This window comes from Psammomys obesus, unplaced genomic scaffold (genome assembly GCF_907164565.1).
Source record: "Psammomys obesus unplaced genomic scaffold, mPsaObe1.curated_primary_1811, whole genome shotgun sequence".
Classification (NCBI taxonomy): domain Eukaryota; kingdom Metazoa; phylum Chordata; class Mammalia; order Rodentia; family Muridae; genus Psammomys; species Psammomys obesus.
The window spans coordinates 2,377,651-2,396,351 of NW_026585685.1; the positions used below are offsets into that span (position 1 = coordinate 2,377,651).

The 18,701-nt window shown below is 48.9% G+C and overlaps 1 protein-coding gene across 2 annotated transcripts in view; it reads left to right on the forward strand.

Annotated features, from left to right (window-relative positions):
* Igsf3 (immunoglobulin superfamily member 3) overlaps positions 1-18,701 on the forward strand; it is a 93,358-nt gene that overhangs the window by 61,343 nt on the left and 13,314 nt on the right. Inside the window, exons 6-8 of one of the 2 annotated variants that reach the window (XM_055628435.1) lie at positions 1,170-1,229; positions 3,662-4,063; positions 8,043-8,447. In XM_055628435.1, coding sequence (XP_055484410.1) covers positions 1,170-1,229; positions 3,662-4,063; positions 8,043-8,447 — 867 coding nt within the window. The remainder of the gene's footprint in view (positions 1-1,169; positions 1,230-3,661; positions 4,064-8,042; positions 8,448-18,701) is intronic. The other variant, XM_055628443.1, reaches the window with a different exon arrangement.

Consider the following 18,701-nt stretch of genomic DNA (forward strand, 5'->3'; position numbering starts at 1 on the left):
TCAAGCAGCCGGGTGTAAAGCACCAGCCTCACCGGCTCAGCTAGGAGGAAGACCAGGAAGTCATTTGCTCCTCTGGGGGAATTAAATCCCAGAAGTGGGCAGAGGCCTGCCTTGAAATCTCACTTAAGGAGAGCTCATCTCTTATGGGAGAATTTGGACATCATCAACTGCATTATTAAGAAGGATTTGCTTTGCTGTCTGGGTTTTTCCAGGTATCAGTGCAGGCTTTTCCCTAGTTGTCTCTTCTGTACTGAAATTGCATTGTTAAAAGTCAGTGGGGTGATAAAATACTTGCTAGCATGCACAAAGCATTAGGTTCATCCTAATGTGCACATAAAGCAGTCAGGAGATGGGGTATGTGTCTTCTTGGAGTATGCTCTGAGAGCTTGGACCTTTCAAGGCTGTTCCAGGGACTCTGCCTCCACGTGCTGCACTGACAGTATCTGGATGGGTGGTACTCTTTTCCGGGAACTCCAGAGATGAGAAGTGTGTGTGCATGCCATGTTTAAGTATTCATAGTGTCATGACGTTCTTATTAATCTCCTTTCTCTCACAGTTCTGTTTTTAGCAAAAAGTTAATCAAAACTTACAATGCTCTGATTTTTAAATAAGATGGTCCAGTTTAAGAACTAACCTGTAACCTTTTCTTAGCTCCCAGGACTGTTCCTCCTTTTCGCCTTGTAACGATCTCCTTTACATTTTTATTTACACATTTATGTATTTGAAATGTTTCTCTGTTAAGTGTTAAGTGTAAAATAATAGAGGAGGCTTGTCATCCTTCTTTGCTTTTTTTTAATCAATGGAATTGTTTTCTCTCGTGCTTATTATATTTTGAATACACACACATACACGTACATACACACACAAGTAACCTTGACCTCTTCCTTGTGCTTTTCTCGCAATGCATGGTGCTTGGCATAGAGTAGGTGCTTGCTAAATGTACGTACAAGTTGAGACTATCGAACTGAATGCCCACACTCTTTCCACCGTTTTCCTGTGCCTGCCTTAACCATAGACTATACTTTTACACTAATTCCTCATTGTTTCATAAGGATGGCATGAAGGGCAGCCACACTGTTTTCTTCCTGTGTCTTTTGTACTAAAAGATTTCCCCCAGCCCTTCCAAGAACTTGTTTGATGATCTGTGGCCTGCTATATTGCTTTTCCAGCAGATAACTGGGTAGTTAAAGTCCCCCAGCAGCACCAGATCCTGCCCCAAGGCCACTTGGGTAAGTCTACTGAAGAACAACAATCAATGGGTAATGGTGATAATGCCCTGGCTTTTAATGGCACCTTTTCTTCTAAGAACCAGAAGTGCTTCTGCATAAATGATCTCTCTTTCCAATCATCCAGTCCCTGTAGAAGCCCGTGTTACATCCGTCTTGTGAATGGAGACGTCAGAGCACACGCAGGGAAGTGTCTGATCCGGTTGTTCAGTTAGTGTTTGAACGTGCACTTGCATTAGGAACATTTGCTCTAACTCCAAACCTGCTGCTCTGCGCTCAGCCTGTGCTCCACCAGCAGCCTCCTGGTTGGAAATTTCATTTGTGAACACACACTCAGATTTCTGTTAGTTCTGTCCTAGTCTTCCTTCAGTCTGGAGGATATTAACTTGTTGGCTTTCTCTTTACAAGCCTGGGAACCTGTATAAATAGTTACAATGGGCAGCACATCACCATATCTGCCAGGACTCTTCTATCTGGGTTTTTCTAGGCTTTCTCCAAAAAGCCATCAGGAATGTCCTCAAGAGTCCACTGGGGTTGACAGTAGGGCATATGACTGATGTATACAGGTCATTCTTTTGTATAAGACAGGCAGAGGGCTGGAGAGATGGCTCAGAGGTTAAGAGCACTGCCTGTCCTTCCAGAGGTCCTGAGTTCAATTTCCAGCCACACATGGTGGCTCACAACCATCCATAATGAGATGTGGCGCCCTCTGCTGGCGTGCAGGTGTACATGCAGACACAACACTGTGTACATAATAAATAAATCTTAAAAAAAAAAAAAGACAGAAAAGTCTTCCTTGATGCTGAAATTACCTTTTGCACCTCTCACCTTGAGCTGAAAACAGGGAGGAAGAACATTGAATCTGATGGTGAACAGAGGCTGGGGCTGTAACTCAGTGGTAGAGTGCCTGTGGAGCATGCCTGGGGCCTAGGTTCAGCCTCCGTGCCGCCCGCCTCCCTCATTTCATCCTCTCGGTGTCACGGCCCTACATATGCACTAGCTGCATCTCAGCTTTGCACATGATAAATTGAGGCTTGGGTAGTAAGGACACCAAAGCTGCACAATCAGGAGGCCATATGGCCAAGCTTCAAACCACTGCTGCTGTCTGTGGACAGTGGCTCTGTCGGAGCCTTGTCCTGGGCAGGCCATCCTGAATTGCTGACTCCACCTTGTCCAGACCCCTTCCTGTGAAACAAGCACAGCCTACTCACTGGGCCAAAATCTAGGTGCAGAGGGCCTGTGCTTATCTTTTCTGTTTCTGCCTGTGGGGGAAATAAAGGTGAGAAGAATGAAGTGGATCTAAACGCTGCAGCACTCGGCATGCTTCTTGATCTGGGGTTTGGCTTGATCGATTATGAATGGTGCCTAGAAAATTGGATCCAAATTGATTATGACACTATGTGTTGTGTTGTTTAATTCTTATGAACTCGTTGAACTCAATATAGGTAATTATACAGAATAATATGTGCATAATTAAGAAAGTGTTAGCCATGCTGTTTCTGAAAGCAGAAATATCCCTGAGTATGGTAAAATCAATCATGTCTGTGGATCCCATGTTTTAAAAACATACTGTGTGCCATACAATCTGTAAGCATTGTCTCATTTGCTTTTTTGTAAGTTAAAAATAGTATCTTACAGAAGAAAAAGCTGAGGCTTGTAGAGTTTCAGTCATCCCCTGACTGAAATGAGCTATCCAAAGAAGTGCAAAGACTAGGCTAAGCTGGGGAGGGAGTGGCGTTCTGTCACCACCTTTGTTAGGCAGACTGTCAGGGTAGAGAGCGGAGGTGCCCAAGGCCGAGTGGCTGTAATAGGAGAGCCGTAGATGTTGGCTGTGGCTCGTTCTTCTGTGTTAACGAAAGCATGGAACTTTGCTCTCCATGCGCTCTGAGAGAGCGGACCATCTGTGCCCCATTTTCCACACATAAGCACATGCCATCTTCCAAATACTTCCCAACATTTTTTTTTCTACTTCCTAATATTTCCCCGAAGGATTCAAATGGCACACTTAAGGATGTGTATAGCTTTTGTTGGGCTGTTACAGCTTCAAGTGGTGGAAGATGGAGATGCAGCAGGACTTGGGAGTTACTCCTCATGCTGAAACTCTGAGCCAAAAGCCCTGAACTGCCGTCGGACAGGTCACTCATAAATGAACATCATGTCACTGTGTTATACTCCTCAGGCTCTGATTCACTCTTAGGTCATAGGACCTCATTATCCCAACCCACCGCACAAAGCAGTCTAGGCTACCAGATCCAGGGAGCAGTGCCCAGTTCAAATCAGTAACTTGTGTTTCAAATCAAATCAGTGTTTTAAATCCTTTGGGCTTCACTGTCAGAATCATGGGACTTGGTTTACACCCCTCCTCCTGCGCCACCCATGAGGAGGGCGCAGTGAGACTGCAAATCCCCAGAACGACACTCTCTCTTCCCCCCCAGAGAGCAGCATCTCCGTGGAGGTGGCCAGCAATGCCAGCGTCGTCCTCGAGGGTGAGGACCTGCGCTTCTCCTGTACTGTCCGCACAGTGGGCAGGCTGCAGGGCCGCTTCTCTGTCATCTGGCAGCTCGTGGATAGGCAGAACCGCCGCAGCAACATCATGTGGCTGGACCGTGATGGCACCGTGCAGCCGGGCACATCCTACTGGGAGCGCAGCAGCTTCGGGGGCATCCAGATGGAGCAGGTGCAGCCCAACTCCTTCAGCCTGGGCATCTTCAACAGCAGGAAGGAAGATGAGGGCCAGTACGAATGCCACGTGACGGAGTGGGTACGGGCTGTGGATGGAGAGTGGCAGATCGTGGGAGAGCGCCGCGCCAGTACCCTTGTCTCCATCACAGCTCTTGGTGAGTGAGCAGTGGGGCCAAGTCAGATGCTTTTTGTCAGGCTCCTTCCCTTTTCGTGAGTGTTCTGGTTGGAGGGTCTGGGGAGATATCAGTGATTAAAGTGCTTACTATGCAAGCACGGGGATGTGGAATTCAGGGTCATAGGACCCACATAAGATGTTGAGTGGGCTTGGCATCATGCATGTAATTCCAGCCCTGGAAACAGACATGGGATCCTTAGAGCAAGCGACCTATCAAGACCAGCCATATCCGTGAGCTCTGGGTTTGATTGAGAGGTCCTGCCTCAGCGATGGAGGTGGAAGAACAATTGAGGATGGCTCCTAACATCAGTCTCAGGCACTTAGGCATATGCAATCACACACATACAAACATGTACGCGTGAGCGCGCGCGCACACACACACATACACTCAGAAAGGAAACCAAGTTCTGATTGGAGACAATGTTATCTTCCAGAGGGCTTCACTGAAGGGACTCTAGGGGATTATGCTCAGAGTCGGGGAACTTACAGAAGCTGGTGGGACATCTGGGGTAGTGACTCCGGTGGGCTGTTTCTACCCCTGGGCAGGGTGGTATTGGGATTTCAGTCATCTTGGTGCCACCAATCGGCAGGAACATGGCTGTGGCAAAATTGACCTGGAAGAGGAATGACAGTAGGTACAGGGATAAGGCTATCCTGCCCGCAGGGTGTCGTGTCTGGCTGCTCATAGCCCAGCCCTTGTCAAAAGGGGCTGAACTGGATGGAGGGAGCCCATTGCCAGCAGTACAGCAGTCGCCCGTGTCTGGCTGAGTATTAGCATTCAGCTCACTTGTCCCATTTAGGCCTGTGTTTTTATCTCCTCCCCTGAAAAGCCCCCACTTAAGAAAACATTTCCTCATTTGCAGGGAGTGAAGATACCTTGAGGTTTGCTAAAACCAAGTAATGTTAGAGTTGCTTCTCACAGGCTATCTGAAGAGGCTTCTGCCTGTGTTATCTGCCAGATGCAATCAGCCTATTACATTTTAAAATGCCAGCCTGCTTCTTTGCTGGGAAGATAACTTATTATGTCAGGCCTTTTATTTGTCAAGAAGCTTGGCCGGTCCCCATTGGCTGGCGCTTTGTCGCCACCTTCCCTCAGGTAGGACTGGTGGTGCTGTGGAGCACCACATAAAGATGGCAGCCCAGGGTCCACCTGCCCGAGACTAAGTCCTGGTTCTCCCTCCCGAGATTAGGAGTGCATTTGCTTAATTCTCAAATGTTTGTTTTCAGTTGCTTGGTAATCAAACATGATCCGTGTGGCGCTTAACCGCCCCCACGCCAGGGTTTTCCTCCAGCTGCCTCGCAGAGGGGCAAGCCGCATGCCACGGCTGTAGGAATCCTTGAGCTTTTCAGGGTATCAGGGTATCTCCCCAAGCAGGGCATCGGCAAAAAGGAAGAAACAAACGCACAAACAGTAAGAAAACAACAGGCAGCTCCGGAGCCCTGGCGTTCCGTCACGGTGCCCCTTTGGTTAGACTGCTGTCTGGGACTCGGGATGGACAGTGTCATATAAACCCAGATGCAGCCTCTGTGTCCTCCCCCACTTCACTGTGATTACACCCACTTTCTCGAAGCTTCCTGCCAAAGGTGGGCTTGCCTTCCGCAGTCATCAGGCAGCTCGGATCCCTGTTTCTAGAAACTTCTTCCAGTGTCGATCACAGTCCCTGTGCCTGTGTGTGGCCCCACTGTGGATCTGGACAGCTTGGCAGATGGTTCTGGGATCCGATACGTATAGTTTTTCCCTATCCTGGGAGACTAAGGGTATCCAGGGAAGGGTGATTCATGGTTGGTTCCCTGGAAGTAATTTTACGGTTTCGGGTTATCTGTCCTTGGAGTATTCTTAAACTCCGCGCATGTCTGGCAGCTCTCATGGCTGGGATGTGCTGAGTAGTACTCCCCTGGGATCCTGAGGCCATTTCTGCTCACTTGACCCCCTCTTCATTGCCCCTGAAAGCAGGACCAAGGTTGTCTTGCCAACCATTGTCTGGTCTAAAGTAAACAGCAACACATAGGAATTGCTGTGTTGCGCCTATTAGGCGTGGCTCTCCCTCAGTGCTAACAGCGGTGTGGGTGAGCTACAGGCCACCTGCCCACAGACCAATGGGGCTGTGCAGGGCACCTTGGCCATGTGCACTCTAGTCTGTGTCCACAGTGTAGGCCCGTGTTGGGCCTGGACACCACGGTTTCATATGTGAAGCCGGTAATTACCCAGTGGAGGGTGGTTTCTTGTGTTCCTGATCTGTACCACGCCACTCTTGTGACGTGTGTGGTACATACCACTGTCAAATGAATACCACATGGGGACAGTCCTGGATCTTCATTTTTATAGTTGAAGATCCAGAGAGTTCAGCAAATTTTGCCAACCTATTCTCTAACAGCTCCTCAGGAAATTCCAGAAGATTCTTTTTGTGCCTTCTGTGGTTCGTTACGTGTTTCTTACACAAACTATTTTCTAGACTATGTATGATGTGCTGCACATTCATTTGACCTTCACAGGGACCCTTCACAGAAAGGAAAACACAGGCAGAGGGGACCTAAATGTGCTTACTGCAGTGGTTCTCAACCTGTGGGTCATGACCCCTTTGGGGCTTTCATTATTAGATATCCTGTATGTCAGATATTAACATTACGATTCATAACAAGTAGCAAGATTACAGTTATGAAGTAGCAGCGAAATAATTTTATGGTGGGGGAGGTCACTGCAACCTGAGGAACTGTTACTTTTTTAAGATTTAGTTAGTTATTATTTATACAATATTCTGCCTGCTCACCAGAAGAGGGCACTCACTATAGATAGTTGTGAGCCACCATGTGGTTGCTGGGAATTGAACTCAGGACCTCTAGAAGAACAGCCAGTGCTCTTAACCTCTTAGCCATCTCTCCAGCCTGATGAGCTATATCAAAGAGTTGAAGTGTTAGGAAGGTTGAGAACCACTGGCTTAATGTCACACAGCTAGGAAGTGTCTCAGGAAGGCGACTGGGGCAGAGTTGATGCCTTATCCAGTCTGGTTGCCCCTGGGCAAAGCAGTGCCAGGCAGGCCCTGGGTACACATCGAGAGGTCTGGAGCCTGATGCTACCGTTACCACATTCAATATCAGGCAGTTTATCTGACTTCTCTGCACCCTGAGAAAAGGGTAGCAAGCCTGCTTGACCTGCAAGTGTTGATTTAGTGTGAGGGCTGCAAGCCGAGCCTCCGACACCAGGCTTGGCATGTAGCATTCAGCACAGACCAGCCACTGTTACTTTCATAATCATAGCCAGTGTGCTCTTCCACAGGGCGGGAGCTGTGGCTCGCTTGCCCTGGAGAATGAGGTTAGAGGTTACAGATGCTGCTAGTCAGTAAGGAGTATTAGGAGGCTCACGGTTCACTGAGACTGCAGGGCTTGGAACTTAGGGGTGATGCCTCACCCCACCTCAGGTGTTCATCTCCTGAAGTCCAGTCCCTTCTGTCATATGTCCCTTAATGCCGGTCTGAACCTAGCTTTTGTTGGGGAATTAGCATGCTTCAGGATGGCATGCTCTAGAGGACCAGGAACAGGTATCTGAGTGTTGGGTACATGCAGCGAAGGGAATTGGCTTTGGAACTTCTTTTTCTCTGTCTTATTTTTGCACAGAATTCTGGGATTACTAGTATGTGGTATGAGCCTTTGAGAGCACTCTGGTGTCTTACCCTGGAGGAGGATGTGCTATAAACCCACATGAGAATCTCAGGTCTCACTGGGAGGGGCTGGGTTTCTCGGAAGAATAGCCTGGATCTACTTTTTGTGAAGTCTTAGGAACTGGTGAGTTGGGCTGCAACACAATACCCAAAGTAAGATCTTGCTGGTTACAAGAAGGCTTAAGAACTTGCCAGCCTCCACTCTGACAGCGAGCTGTGCCATGAGTAGGCCCATGCTTGTTGCCACACTGCCCCAGAAAAGCCAGGTGCTGTCTCTGGTTCATCTCTCTGCTCTCCCTACAGAAACAGGCTTTGCAGTCACAGCCATCTCCCGGACGCCAGGGGTGACCTACAGCGACTCCTTTGACTTGCAGTGCATCATCAAACCTCACTACCCATCCCGTGTCCCCGTGTCAGTGACATGGAGGTTCCAGCCAGTGGGCACCATTGAGTTCCATGATCTGGTGACCTTCACCCGGGATGGAGGGGTTCAGTGGGGGGAAAGGTCGTCCACCTTCCGAACTCGGACTGCCATCGAGAAGGCTGAGTCCAGCAACAACGTCCGCCTGAGCATCAGCCGGGCCAGCGACACAGAGGCGGGCAAGTACCAGTGTGTGGCGGAGCTGTGGCGGAGGAACTACAACAACACGTGGACAAGGCTGGCGGAGAGGACCTCCAACCTGCTGGAGATCCGGGTGCTGCAGCCAGGTGGGTGGCCAGGCCTCAGGACCTCCCTGCTACAGGAATGTGTGTGTCCACACGACATGGTAAGGCACACGGGTGTGTGCTTATGTGACATGGTGGGCCTGTGAGGAAGCATGCGTATGTAATGGGAGACATGAAGATGTACTCGCAAATGGCACAGTGAGACAGGAGGGTGTCCGCTTACGTGATGCAATGAGACTTGGGGATGTGTGCCTATATGACACCACGAGGCACACAAGAACACATGTTTATGTGATATAGACATGAAGATGTGTGTTCATATGACATGAGATACAGCTGCTTGTTCCTACCTGACACAGTATCATACATGAGGACATGTTCTCCCATGATACATGCACCATGAGGATGTGTGCTTATGTGACACGGTAAGACAGGAAGGGTATTTGCTTTTATGGCTGGGAGACAGGAGGAAAGAAAGAAAAGTATATACTGAGCCCTGGCCCAGCCTCTGTTTCCCAACTCTGAGAATTCAGATCACCTGCATTATTCCCTTGGTTTGGTGGACAGTTCATGTCTCACTCGTGTGTTTTCTCCCTGCCGCGTGCATTTTCTTTTCTTTTTTTCTGCATTCCAGAGTAGGTAGAGGATACGAGATGCAGGATATTCATAAATGCTTCAGCGTGTGACTCCTAAAACCAGGACATTGTCCTACCCAACCACAACACCATCGTCACACTCAGGCATCCCGCAGTGGGATAGCCTTATTACCCCTAACTCCCCACTTGTCCCAGCAGTGTTGTTCCTTGTACACCCCTCTCCAGCTCCAAGGAGACGTCAGTTAGGGATCACTCAGCACTTTGAGTTGTACTGTCTCTTGACACTCTCTTAATCTGGCACAGTCCCCAGGCTGTCTGCATGTTTGTGTGTTAAGACACTGACATTAAAACGTGGGCAGGCCGCTCCAGCCCAAACCCACCTTTTATCCTGGCAGTAACTTTGTGTGGGTAGTTTCCTTGTTCCTGTTTCGATAAAGGAACTCAGAGGAGAAAGGAAAGACAGTGGCCTTATTGAGCTGCTTTGCTCCCCATGGGAAGATTAGCCATTTGATTAGAATTTCACAGAGTGAATGTGAGCCTGGGTGAGCCAGGGGTGAGCCTGGGGGCGGAGCTGGTCACTGGAGGAGTGCTGTGGTCAGTCTTCTCTTGACTCCGGTCCTGTCCCGTGGGCCGGGTTTGAGTTCCTCTGTCCTGTGGAAGCCCAGAAGGCACTAATTTGGGAAGCATGCTGTGGTGGAGTTTCCTTCATACACTCCGTCAGGCTTTCCGTTGGCTTGAGGGGTAACTTGGATTTTTCTCTCTGTTCCAGCGGCTGGCTACACTGGAAGCTGGTGGAGCAGAGAGCCCATTCTAGGCTCCTGCACTTCTGTTGCTCAGCCCATGCCCAGTGTAGAAAAGGCTCCTCCGCAGCGAGTGGTGATGGGTAGATGGTTTTTGTTTTTCTGTCTTTCTGACACAACTGGTCACTTCCGAGGGCCACAGACGGGAACATTTTTAGCAATGTGAGGTTAAAGAATGGTGATGTCTGATCTCATCCTTCCCCTTGCCTGACCCCGTCACAGAGGCCTCTTCTGTTCTACATTTGGAACAAATGGGATTTATACACGTTGAGACTATATCTGGCCAATTAGAGCTGCATCGGGCCAACAAGATGCTGGGGAAGAGGCTGCTCTTAAGTGGGTGTTGAGGTTAATGGCAGTTAAGCGGAGACCCTATTTGATGTCAAAACTTGTGGAAGATGTGGAGATACTCACTGGCTGCCTTATGGAGTAGGGCCTGAGGTGACAATTGTCTATGTTGTCTCCTCTGTCAGTCAGGGTCAGTGTTCTGAGCAGCAGTACCTGTCACGTGATCTTGCAGCTCGGGAATGTAGCAGACAATGACCCCCAGATCTTGCTTGTCATTGCCTTGCGGAATAAGCTCCTAGTGTTCCCTTGTGTCTGTTACTACTTGGAATCTAAGACTAGAGACCTGAAGTGCACATGCGCAGTTAGTTCATTAAGGTTCTCATTGTTTAGATTCGGATTCCAATTGATGGTGACGCTTTTGACCATGCAGAGCCTTGACAAAGGTTAGTTAAGTGGCAGAAGTCAGCCTGAGGTTAGAGCCCAGGTCTCTTTGATTCCACACCTCTGCCCTCTTCATCATACCAGCTTATTGGCTCTCATCTCTGCAGCATTAGGACTGTCTTCATGTCTCATGCTCATGGGATTGGGGGGGGGGGGCAGAGAGGGGCAAGTCCTGCTTTCTAAATGTGGACTACTATTGAGAAGGCTGGATCCAGCAACAGCATCTGCCTGAGCAGCAGCCTGCCACTGAGACTCTTTGTGGCTTCATTGGGAAGTGAGCACAAGAGGTGGTTAGCACAGGGGACATTGTGAGCATTCCAAACTGCCACCGTCTTCAGGGGGCTTGCTGGGCCTGCTTGCAGCAGATCATCACACCTGAGTTTGTGGGCTGTTGGCTTTCTCTCATTGAAGGAGGGCCCAGGAAGGGTCATGGAACCCTCACCTGAGTATCTTGACCCCCCTCCTAGCTGTACTGCAGTTCTGCATTAATTGTAAGTGGTCCATTGGCAGGTTAGAGTATTAGGTGAGGGAAAGACTTAGGGGGGTGGACTCCATTTACAGCAGCTGTGGTAAAGCCACCATCTCTGCTGGGTGCAGATCTTCTGGTGTGGCTGCTTTAAGGTCATCCCTCCTGCTATTGGCCCCTCCCCTATTGCCCTGTAAGCTGAATAAAATCATTGGTTCTTCCAGGTGAACTTTGGTAGACCTGACTCTGGTTTGTAATTGGGACCTTGAGGGAGTGGGATGTTACCTTGTCCTTCGCAGTGCACAAGTGCAATAGCTGTCACAAGGCCTGCTGTTATAGGTAGACAGCACCACATGCCCTGGCCCTTTGGAGACTGGGAAGAGCAAAAGCCTCTAGAGCAGTAAATGACTCCAGGCATGGCCGAGGCACCGGGGAGACTGCATCCCCTAAGTGTTACTGTCTCTCTTGTGGTAATTATTTATGTGCTTATAACTGAATACTTTCCAAAGAGCTTTCTCCTAAATGCACCAGCCGGCACAGGTGCTTTCGTTGGAGGGAGAGGAGACTGAGTGCAGGAGACAGTATTGAGTCTTTGGTGTGTGTCATTTCTCTGGGTCTTTGCAGTAACCCCAGGAGGAAGAAGTGCCCCCCCCCCCCCCAACTCCACCACCATCAGCAATGAATGGGAGATTGGAATTTGAACCCATGTATGCTTTAATGAAAAGTGCTGGTAGTGGAGAGCTTTGCTTCCTTTTGAAACCACGCAGTCTTGTCTTGTTCCTTCTGCATTTGACCCGTGACATCCGTTAAGGAGCATTCTTTGCCTCGCTGGCCCCTGGTGTGCAGGGCCTCGGCCGTGGTAGGATTAATAATAACAGCAGCGATGCATGCCTGTCTCCACTGTGAACGCCTTACTGCTGATAACTTATGTAATTCACGCAGGGTCAGCGGGTATGTGGGTGCCTGGCACAGCTTGCAGAGGAAGACTGCCACCCAGTGATTCATGATGGGTAGCTGAGCCAGGATTCAAGCCTCAACAGGCATTCTGGCCCCAGAGCTAAATTTTTAATTTTATTATGTTGTGTGCTTTGTAGACAGTGGGCCAAATTTTTGCTGACTTATGTTTCCTTCTCCCCCTGTCATCTTTTGGTACAATGTACATGTGTGTGTAACAAAGGGCTTTGTGGGTACTAAGCAAGCATTTTCCTTCTGGGGTTGCACCCAAGCACCAGGTACTTTGCTTGCATGTCTTCTCTGGCTTGCCATCCATATTCCCTGGACCTTTGTTTTGTAGCAGTAAGGCCACAAAGCATTTGGCATTTCATTGAGACACAAGTTGTTAAAGACTAAGCAAATACACGCCTCTTTCAGGTTCCTTTATTTCTTCTAGCTTTGGCCACAAGGTGGCTCTAGGATCAGGGGAAACCGGGGCCAGCCTCCTTTGCCCCACCCTCCCTGTGAAGCCTGCCTTTCCAAGCCTGGCTTAGCATCTTCCAAAGAGACGCCTTCTGCCCCTAAAGAGTGTTTTAGTGAATGTTCTTATTTGAGGAGAATCAACAGGGAACCCAGGCACTGGTGACTTAACTCAGTCCATTTATCTTCGGCTCTCACTGCGTTGTCCCTGTCAAGTTCTGTGTGGTCTGTACCCACCCTGCTTCCTGCCGAGCCACTGACGGTGATCACAGCACTGCCAGTCATTTTTTCAAGCTCTCTGGTTCACTGGCATGGGCAACTTGCTCTCAGGAGTGTCTTGCTATGGATTTATCACTGGCAGTCCGTAGTCTGCTTCGGATCCTATGATCCCCAAGACAATTGTCAACTCCCTTTCTGTCCTTGATTTCCAGTCTTATCTGATTGATGCCATACTGTGACCCCGTGGGGTATTTAGGCCAGAGTTGGCCAGTCTGGTATGCTCCATTCTCGTTCAGTTCTTTTTTTCCTTTTCATTGTGAAGCATCATCTTGCTGCCTTCTGATTTTCTTCAGTTCTAAAAACACCCTCCAATTTCACATGGCTAAATACAGAAGCAATAAGGGAAATGTCAGCACTCACTTGCAAATGTTTATGACTATCCCTTGGTCTGCCTATTAAATATTGTGCATTAAAATTGACAAAGCAATAAACAAGCCTGCAGGCGGACAGCGTCCGGTGGTAGAAGGCTGCTTGTCAGTGGGGGTGTATTCTGCTGGGATTGGACTGATGGGCAGTCGGGATGAATATTTCATGCCCTCTGCATGTTGCCAAATCCGTTTCTTCGAGTTCCCATTGCTGACCCAGCAGGTTGGGCTTGCTGAGAGCCCCTTCTATGACTGTGAGTCTGGAGTGTGTGAACATGGGCTGGCCTTACCAGAGAAGTGGCCCTGCATTCTCCCAGGGCAGCTGGGTTCTCCTCCTTCCAACCCACGCAGCTTCTGCCTGCTTGCTGTCTGTTCAGGACAGAGCAAGTGTGAGTGTAAGCCCTGAGAGATGTTCTCAGCCCTCCATTCATGCTTCAGCCTTGTTGCCATGGTGGCAGCAGGTACCTGCCTGATGCCAGTCACTCAGGGTCACTGCTGTGCCTGCAGACAGGTTGGGCAGGGTAGGGTGTGCCTGGGTCTGTCTCAGTTTGCTGTTCCGCTTCCCAACTCTTGCTGCTTTCTCTCTGCCCCACCCCTCCATACCCCTGTGGGCACACAGAACTTCAGTGTGGACTGTCTGGCTGGGAACGGGGTACAGCCATACCTTCCGGAATGGAGGTTGAGCCATCACAGGGAGTGGGCATGGGGTGCAAGGGAGGTCCCCAGTTCATTCTTGTTAAAAGTGAGGGTGAACCACATGGCCTGGGTAGGATTCCAGGTCTACCAGGCCACTGTCTCTGTGACAGAGAAAGAATCTTTGTAAAATTGGGAGTAATGATCATTTGTTAGGACTAGTAAGGAGTGCATAGTTAATATTTGGAAAGAGTTTAGGGTAGAAGATGAGTTTAGGGTAGCATGAGATGAAAGTTTGTTAAGAGCACCCTAACCTGGAGAATTAGAGCTTTGGTTATGTAGATAATATACCCCCTCCACCTTATTGTTTTTGAGACAGGGTTTCTCTGTGTAGCCTTGGCTGTCCTGGACTCAATTTGCAGACCAGGCTGGCCTTGAACTCACAGAGATCCGCCTGCCTCTGCCTTCTCAAGTGCAAGGATTACTGGCGTGCGCCACCGCACAGCTTAATATAACCCTTTTATTAAATTTTGTATTTTTTAATTATGTGTATCTGTGGGTGTGCACATAGGAATGCAGGTACTTTGAGGGTCCAGAAGATGGGGTCACATCTTTTGGAGCTGCAGTTAGAGGTGGTTGTGAGCTGCCTGACACGTGCTGGGAACTGAACCACGGTCCTGTGCACTCTTAATTGCTGAGCTGCCTCTCCAGCCCGCGTGCACCCCTTTTAAATGACAGTTGGTCTTTGCTTGAAATGAAATTAAATAAAAGTCAATGTAACATTTCTAGTCACGGAATCTTTAAACATTGTCAGGTTCCCCAAGTGGTGCCTTTTCATTTGGTTTGGTTGGCCTCAAACTCGTGATCCTTAGTCTCCGGAGTGCTAGAATTATAGGTACATGCCACCACACCCAGCTAGGAATATTAAAGTTTTTGTAGTAAGATGCATCTTGCCATATATAAGTACTCAAAGACAGTGACGAGGGGGCACAGCCATGGCCAGAGGGGCTGTGATTGCTGCCCTTAGCTGCAGAGTGACAGCCACTACAAAAGGGGTGACCGAAAAAGATAAAGAAAAATCTTGCCTGGCTGAATCTATATATTAAAAACACAAAGAAAAAAAGAATGCTGTGTTTTACTGTAAAAGCGAAGTAGGCTTAGAGGCATGTGGATATCATATGAAGGTCATACAGGCAGAGCTTTATTGGAAAGAAGTTGAGACATTAAATATCTCCCACTCCCTAAACCAGTGTAAAAATCAAAAGGCCTGCTGCCTCCAGATTCCTGTGATGATGTGGGACTGTATGTAGCAGGCGTGTGCATGTGTGTGTGTACGCAGGGTTGGGGGTGGGCGCTGTCTGCCCTGTGGAGAACCGCTGTCTCAGGGGCACTCTCAGCTTGGGAGTGATCACTCCCATGCTTGCCATTTAGAAAGATCTCCCTGGCTGAGGCGGGGGCCAGGAGACTGCTCTTCAGGCCGATGCTTCTTAGGGGCTGGGTAGGTAGGCCGTGGCCATGCAGAGGGAGAGGGCAGGGCCGTGGGAACGGCAAGTGCGGTGACGTCATGAGTGACAGTGCTTCTTCCGATTACTTCCCACGGTGCGCATGCATACATGTGGACGTTTTGAGGGAGGGCGCCCCAGGGCTCCCCGTTCTCCCCCCAGTCTCCTGGTTGACCTGCTTTCCTTGCACTCGAAGCTCTCCCACCCCAGCTACTGGCCTCCTCCGTCCCTGCATTCCTGTCAGATGTTTTAGAAAAAAAAGTCTCTCTTCCTCATCGTAATTCTTCATCCATCTCTCCTCTGCTCTTCCCTTGCTCTCCTGCACAGAATCTGCTGTGCAGAAGAGCCTTCAGTCTCACAACCCACAGCTCCACCCCACCCCCATTTCTGACCCAGTATGGTTCTAACAAGTTCCAAGGTAGCTATGCTGCCCACCAGTTCCTCTCTGAGAGCCATAGGCAGGCAGGGTCAAGAACTAGTCCTGGGACGCCACAGTCTTCGCCACTCACCTGCCTAACTTTATCCACCATTGCTGGCTCTTGCCCAATCCGTACACAGAGAGGTTGGCCTTGTTGCCTGCTGGGGAGCTCTTTCCCTCTCATTCTTCACCTGTTGGACACCTGCTCATTTGTTTCTCAGAGCCCAGCTCAGGGATCACAACTCTTTGCAAGGTTCTCTCTCTTTCATCACACTCAGAATTAATAGCCCCTCTTTTAAAAGATTAACTGGGTTTTTTATTCAGTTACCCATTAGTTAACGTGATTAGCAATGATTGGGTCATAGTTCTTTTGCCTAGACATTTGCAAAAAGAGGAGCCCTTTTAAAAATGGTCCTTGGTTGAGTTTAAGGAGAATCTTTACTGGTGGAGTGAGTGAATTTTGCTTGAGCAGTACACCCAGAGAACCAGTCCAAAGGATGGGTAGGCTGACTGGGGAAGCCACAGCCGTTCTCTGCTGCCGAGTCCCTGCTTCCATGCTCCTTCTTCCTTGTAGCCCTCCTCTGCCTCATAGCGCAGCAGCCTTTCCTGAACTGACAGACCCTCTTAGCTTTGATCCAGAGTGTTCAAGCGCAGCAAGAAAGGACATTCCCAGGAATGAAGGGGGCTGCTGCTGTTGAGGGGATAGCATAGCCATCCAGCCTGCCTGGCCCTCCTCCTGCCTCCTGCTCCATTCTCTTTGTCTACTCTGAGGAAATTGACCAAACCTCACTTCTGAGTGTCTTTACTTTCACCTCTGCATTCAGTGGTTCTCCAAGTCCACGTGCTGATGAGCCAAGGCTTTCTTTGGTTGAAGGTAATTCTGGATCCACAGAACTTGTTCTCGTGGAGATTGTGATGTAGTGGGCCTGAGACTCTGTTTCTGAGACGCCCCCCACGCCCCCAGTGGATCTCATGCTGCTGGTCCGTAGCACTTAGGATTTTGTTTTTGTTTGTTATTATTTGATATATATGGATGCTTTGCCTGCGTATTTCCATGCACTATGTATGTGCCTGGTGTCAGAAGAGGGTGTTGGATCTTCTAGACCTAGGATAGTTGTGAGGCTCCATGTAGGTGTTAGGGCTTGAACTCAGGTCATCAGGAAGAACAGCCAGTGCTCTGAATCGTTGAGCCATCTCTTCCAACCTAGGATTTATTTTATTTTACTTTTTATTTTGTGTATCGGTGGCGTGGAGGAAGTAGATATGCAATACAACACACACGTGGAAGTTGGAGGACAACTGTCAGGAGTCGGTTCTCTTCTTCCTTGGGTTCTTGGGTTTGAACTTGAGTTTCCAGGCTGGGCAGCAGGTGCCTTATCCTCTGAGCCATCTTGACCGCCCTGTCTGCAGCACTTTTAAAAAGTTCAGTTGCCACTTATGTTTGTCAGTGTCCCATCTAATTATGAGCTTTGAACTTGGGACTACAAACAGAAACGAAAAGGGAACTAGGAGAGCTAAAACTTACCTAATGTTCCAGGTATACCCAGCCTCACAATAAACTCTGCAGCTATTGCATTTAATCTGCCGGGCAGTCTTAACGAATTAGAGGCACACTTTGGCTTCTCTCATTTGCAGATGAAAACAGTAGTCCTTAGAAAAGGCCAGGCTGTCTTAAGGGAGAAGGAGAGGAGGCTTGCAGACATACCTTGCCCAGGGCAATGCTGAAGCAGGCTTGTGAGTGCTTCCTAATTAGCTGTGGAACCTCCTGACTCCTGCAGGCTTCAGGACCTGTCCTTCCCTCCCCTTGAGATATGGGTGGAAATGCAGAGCTTTATAGTAAGAGCTGACCCCTGCCCGTCTGTCAGGCATGCAGCAAGTTTCAAAAGTGCCTCTCTTTTAAGCTCCCCAACACTTCATGATATTTTGACATGGGATGGCTTTAAAAAAAAAAAAAAGAAAGAAAGAAAGAAAAAGAAAAGGAAATTGGAAATGCTTTGAAATGTTTCTCTTCCTTGGCTTCTGGTTCTCTGACCATGTGACTGATTTGAAGTTGAGTCATAGGATCCCAGTTTAACATATGCAGTTACTATAGCAATTGAGGTTTCCTTAGTAACAGTTGCAAAAATAATCTGGCCCCAATTAATAATACATTTTAAAGCTCGTTCTACTCTACACAGAACAACCCAGTTCATTTGGCCAAATACCAGATAATTCAGGTGGTGTTGTCTGCACTGATTGAGATACCATTTGCATGTGGTGAATTGGGTTGGAAAGAGATGAAAAGGGAACAGGTTGTTTCAGGCCTCACAGGAGTCCACTCGGAAAAGTTGACCAGCACGCTAATGCCAGTCCAGTCTCTAGGATTCCCAGTGTGCCCTGGAGGACTTTGTGTTTGAAGAAAGGAAAAAGTGGAAGACTGGCACAGATAGATGGAACCAGAGCATGGGGCCAGTGGTCCATCCTGAGGTGTCCTGTATTGGTTGAGGTTTGTGTGAATTCAAAGGCCCTTCACGAGGAGAGAGTCTGCCTCAGCAACATGAGACAGGTCCTCAGGGGTGCTTCTATAGTAATGGTGGTGGTGTGGGACCCTGCTATGCCTTCTCGCTAAAGCTTCAAATCTACCCTGAACATTTGTCTGTGTATTAACGAGCACATGGAGGTGCAGTCTATGGCTGTCCAGAGCCCACCTGCAGCTTTGTCACTGTGAAGGGAATAGGGTAACTTAGAAGGACTGCCACTTCAGCCTGAAGCCTCTAAGGAAGCAGGCCAGCTGGCTGGCCAGAATCCCAGGCTCATACCCAGGGTCCCAGGTACACACCTGGACAGTTTCTGCACATTCCAGCTGCTGGACTCCAGCCTCAGGGAAGCAAGGGTTCCCAGCAGGGCCTGGGGATAGGCCAGGCCAGTGTACAGAAGCCCTGTACCACACCCTGGGTATTCCTCAGCTGGCAGAGTGGCCCAGAATTAAGGTGTGAACAGAGGGGTGAGGTGGAGTGCTGCTTTCAACATCAGTTCCCTAAGAGAATTGCCTTCTTGTTCTATTGTCTGTCTATCTATCTATCTATCTATCTATCTATCTATCTATCTATCTATCT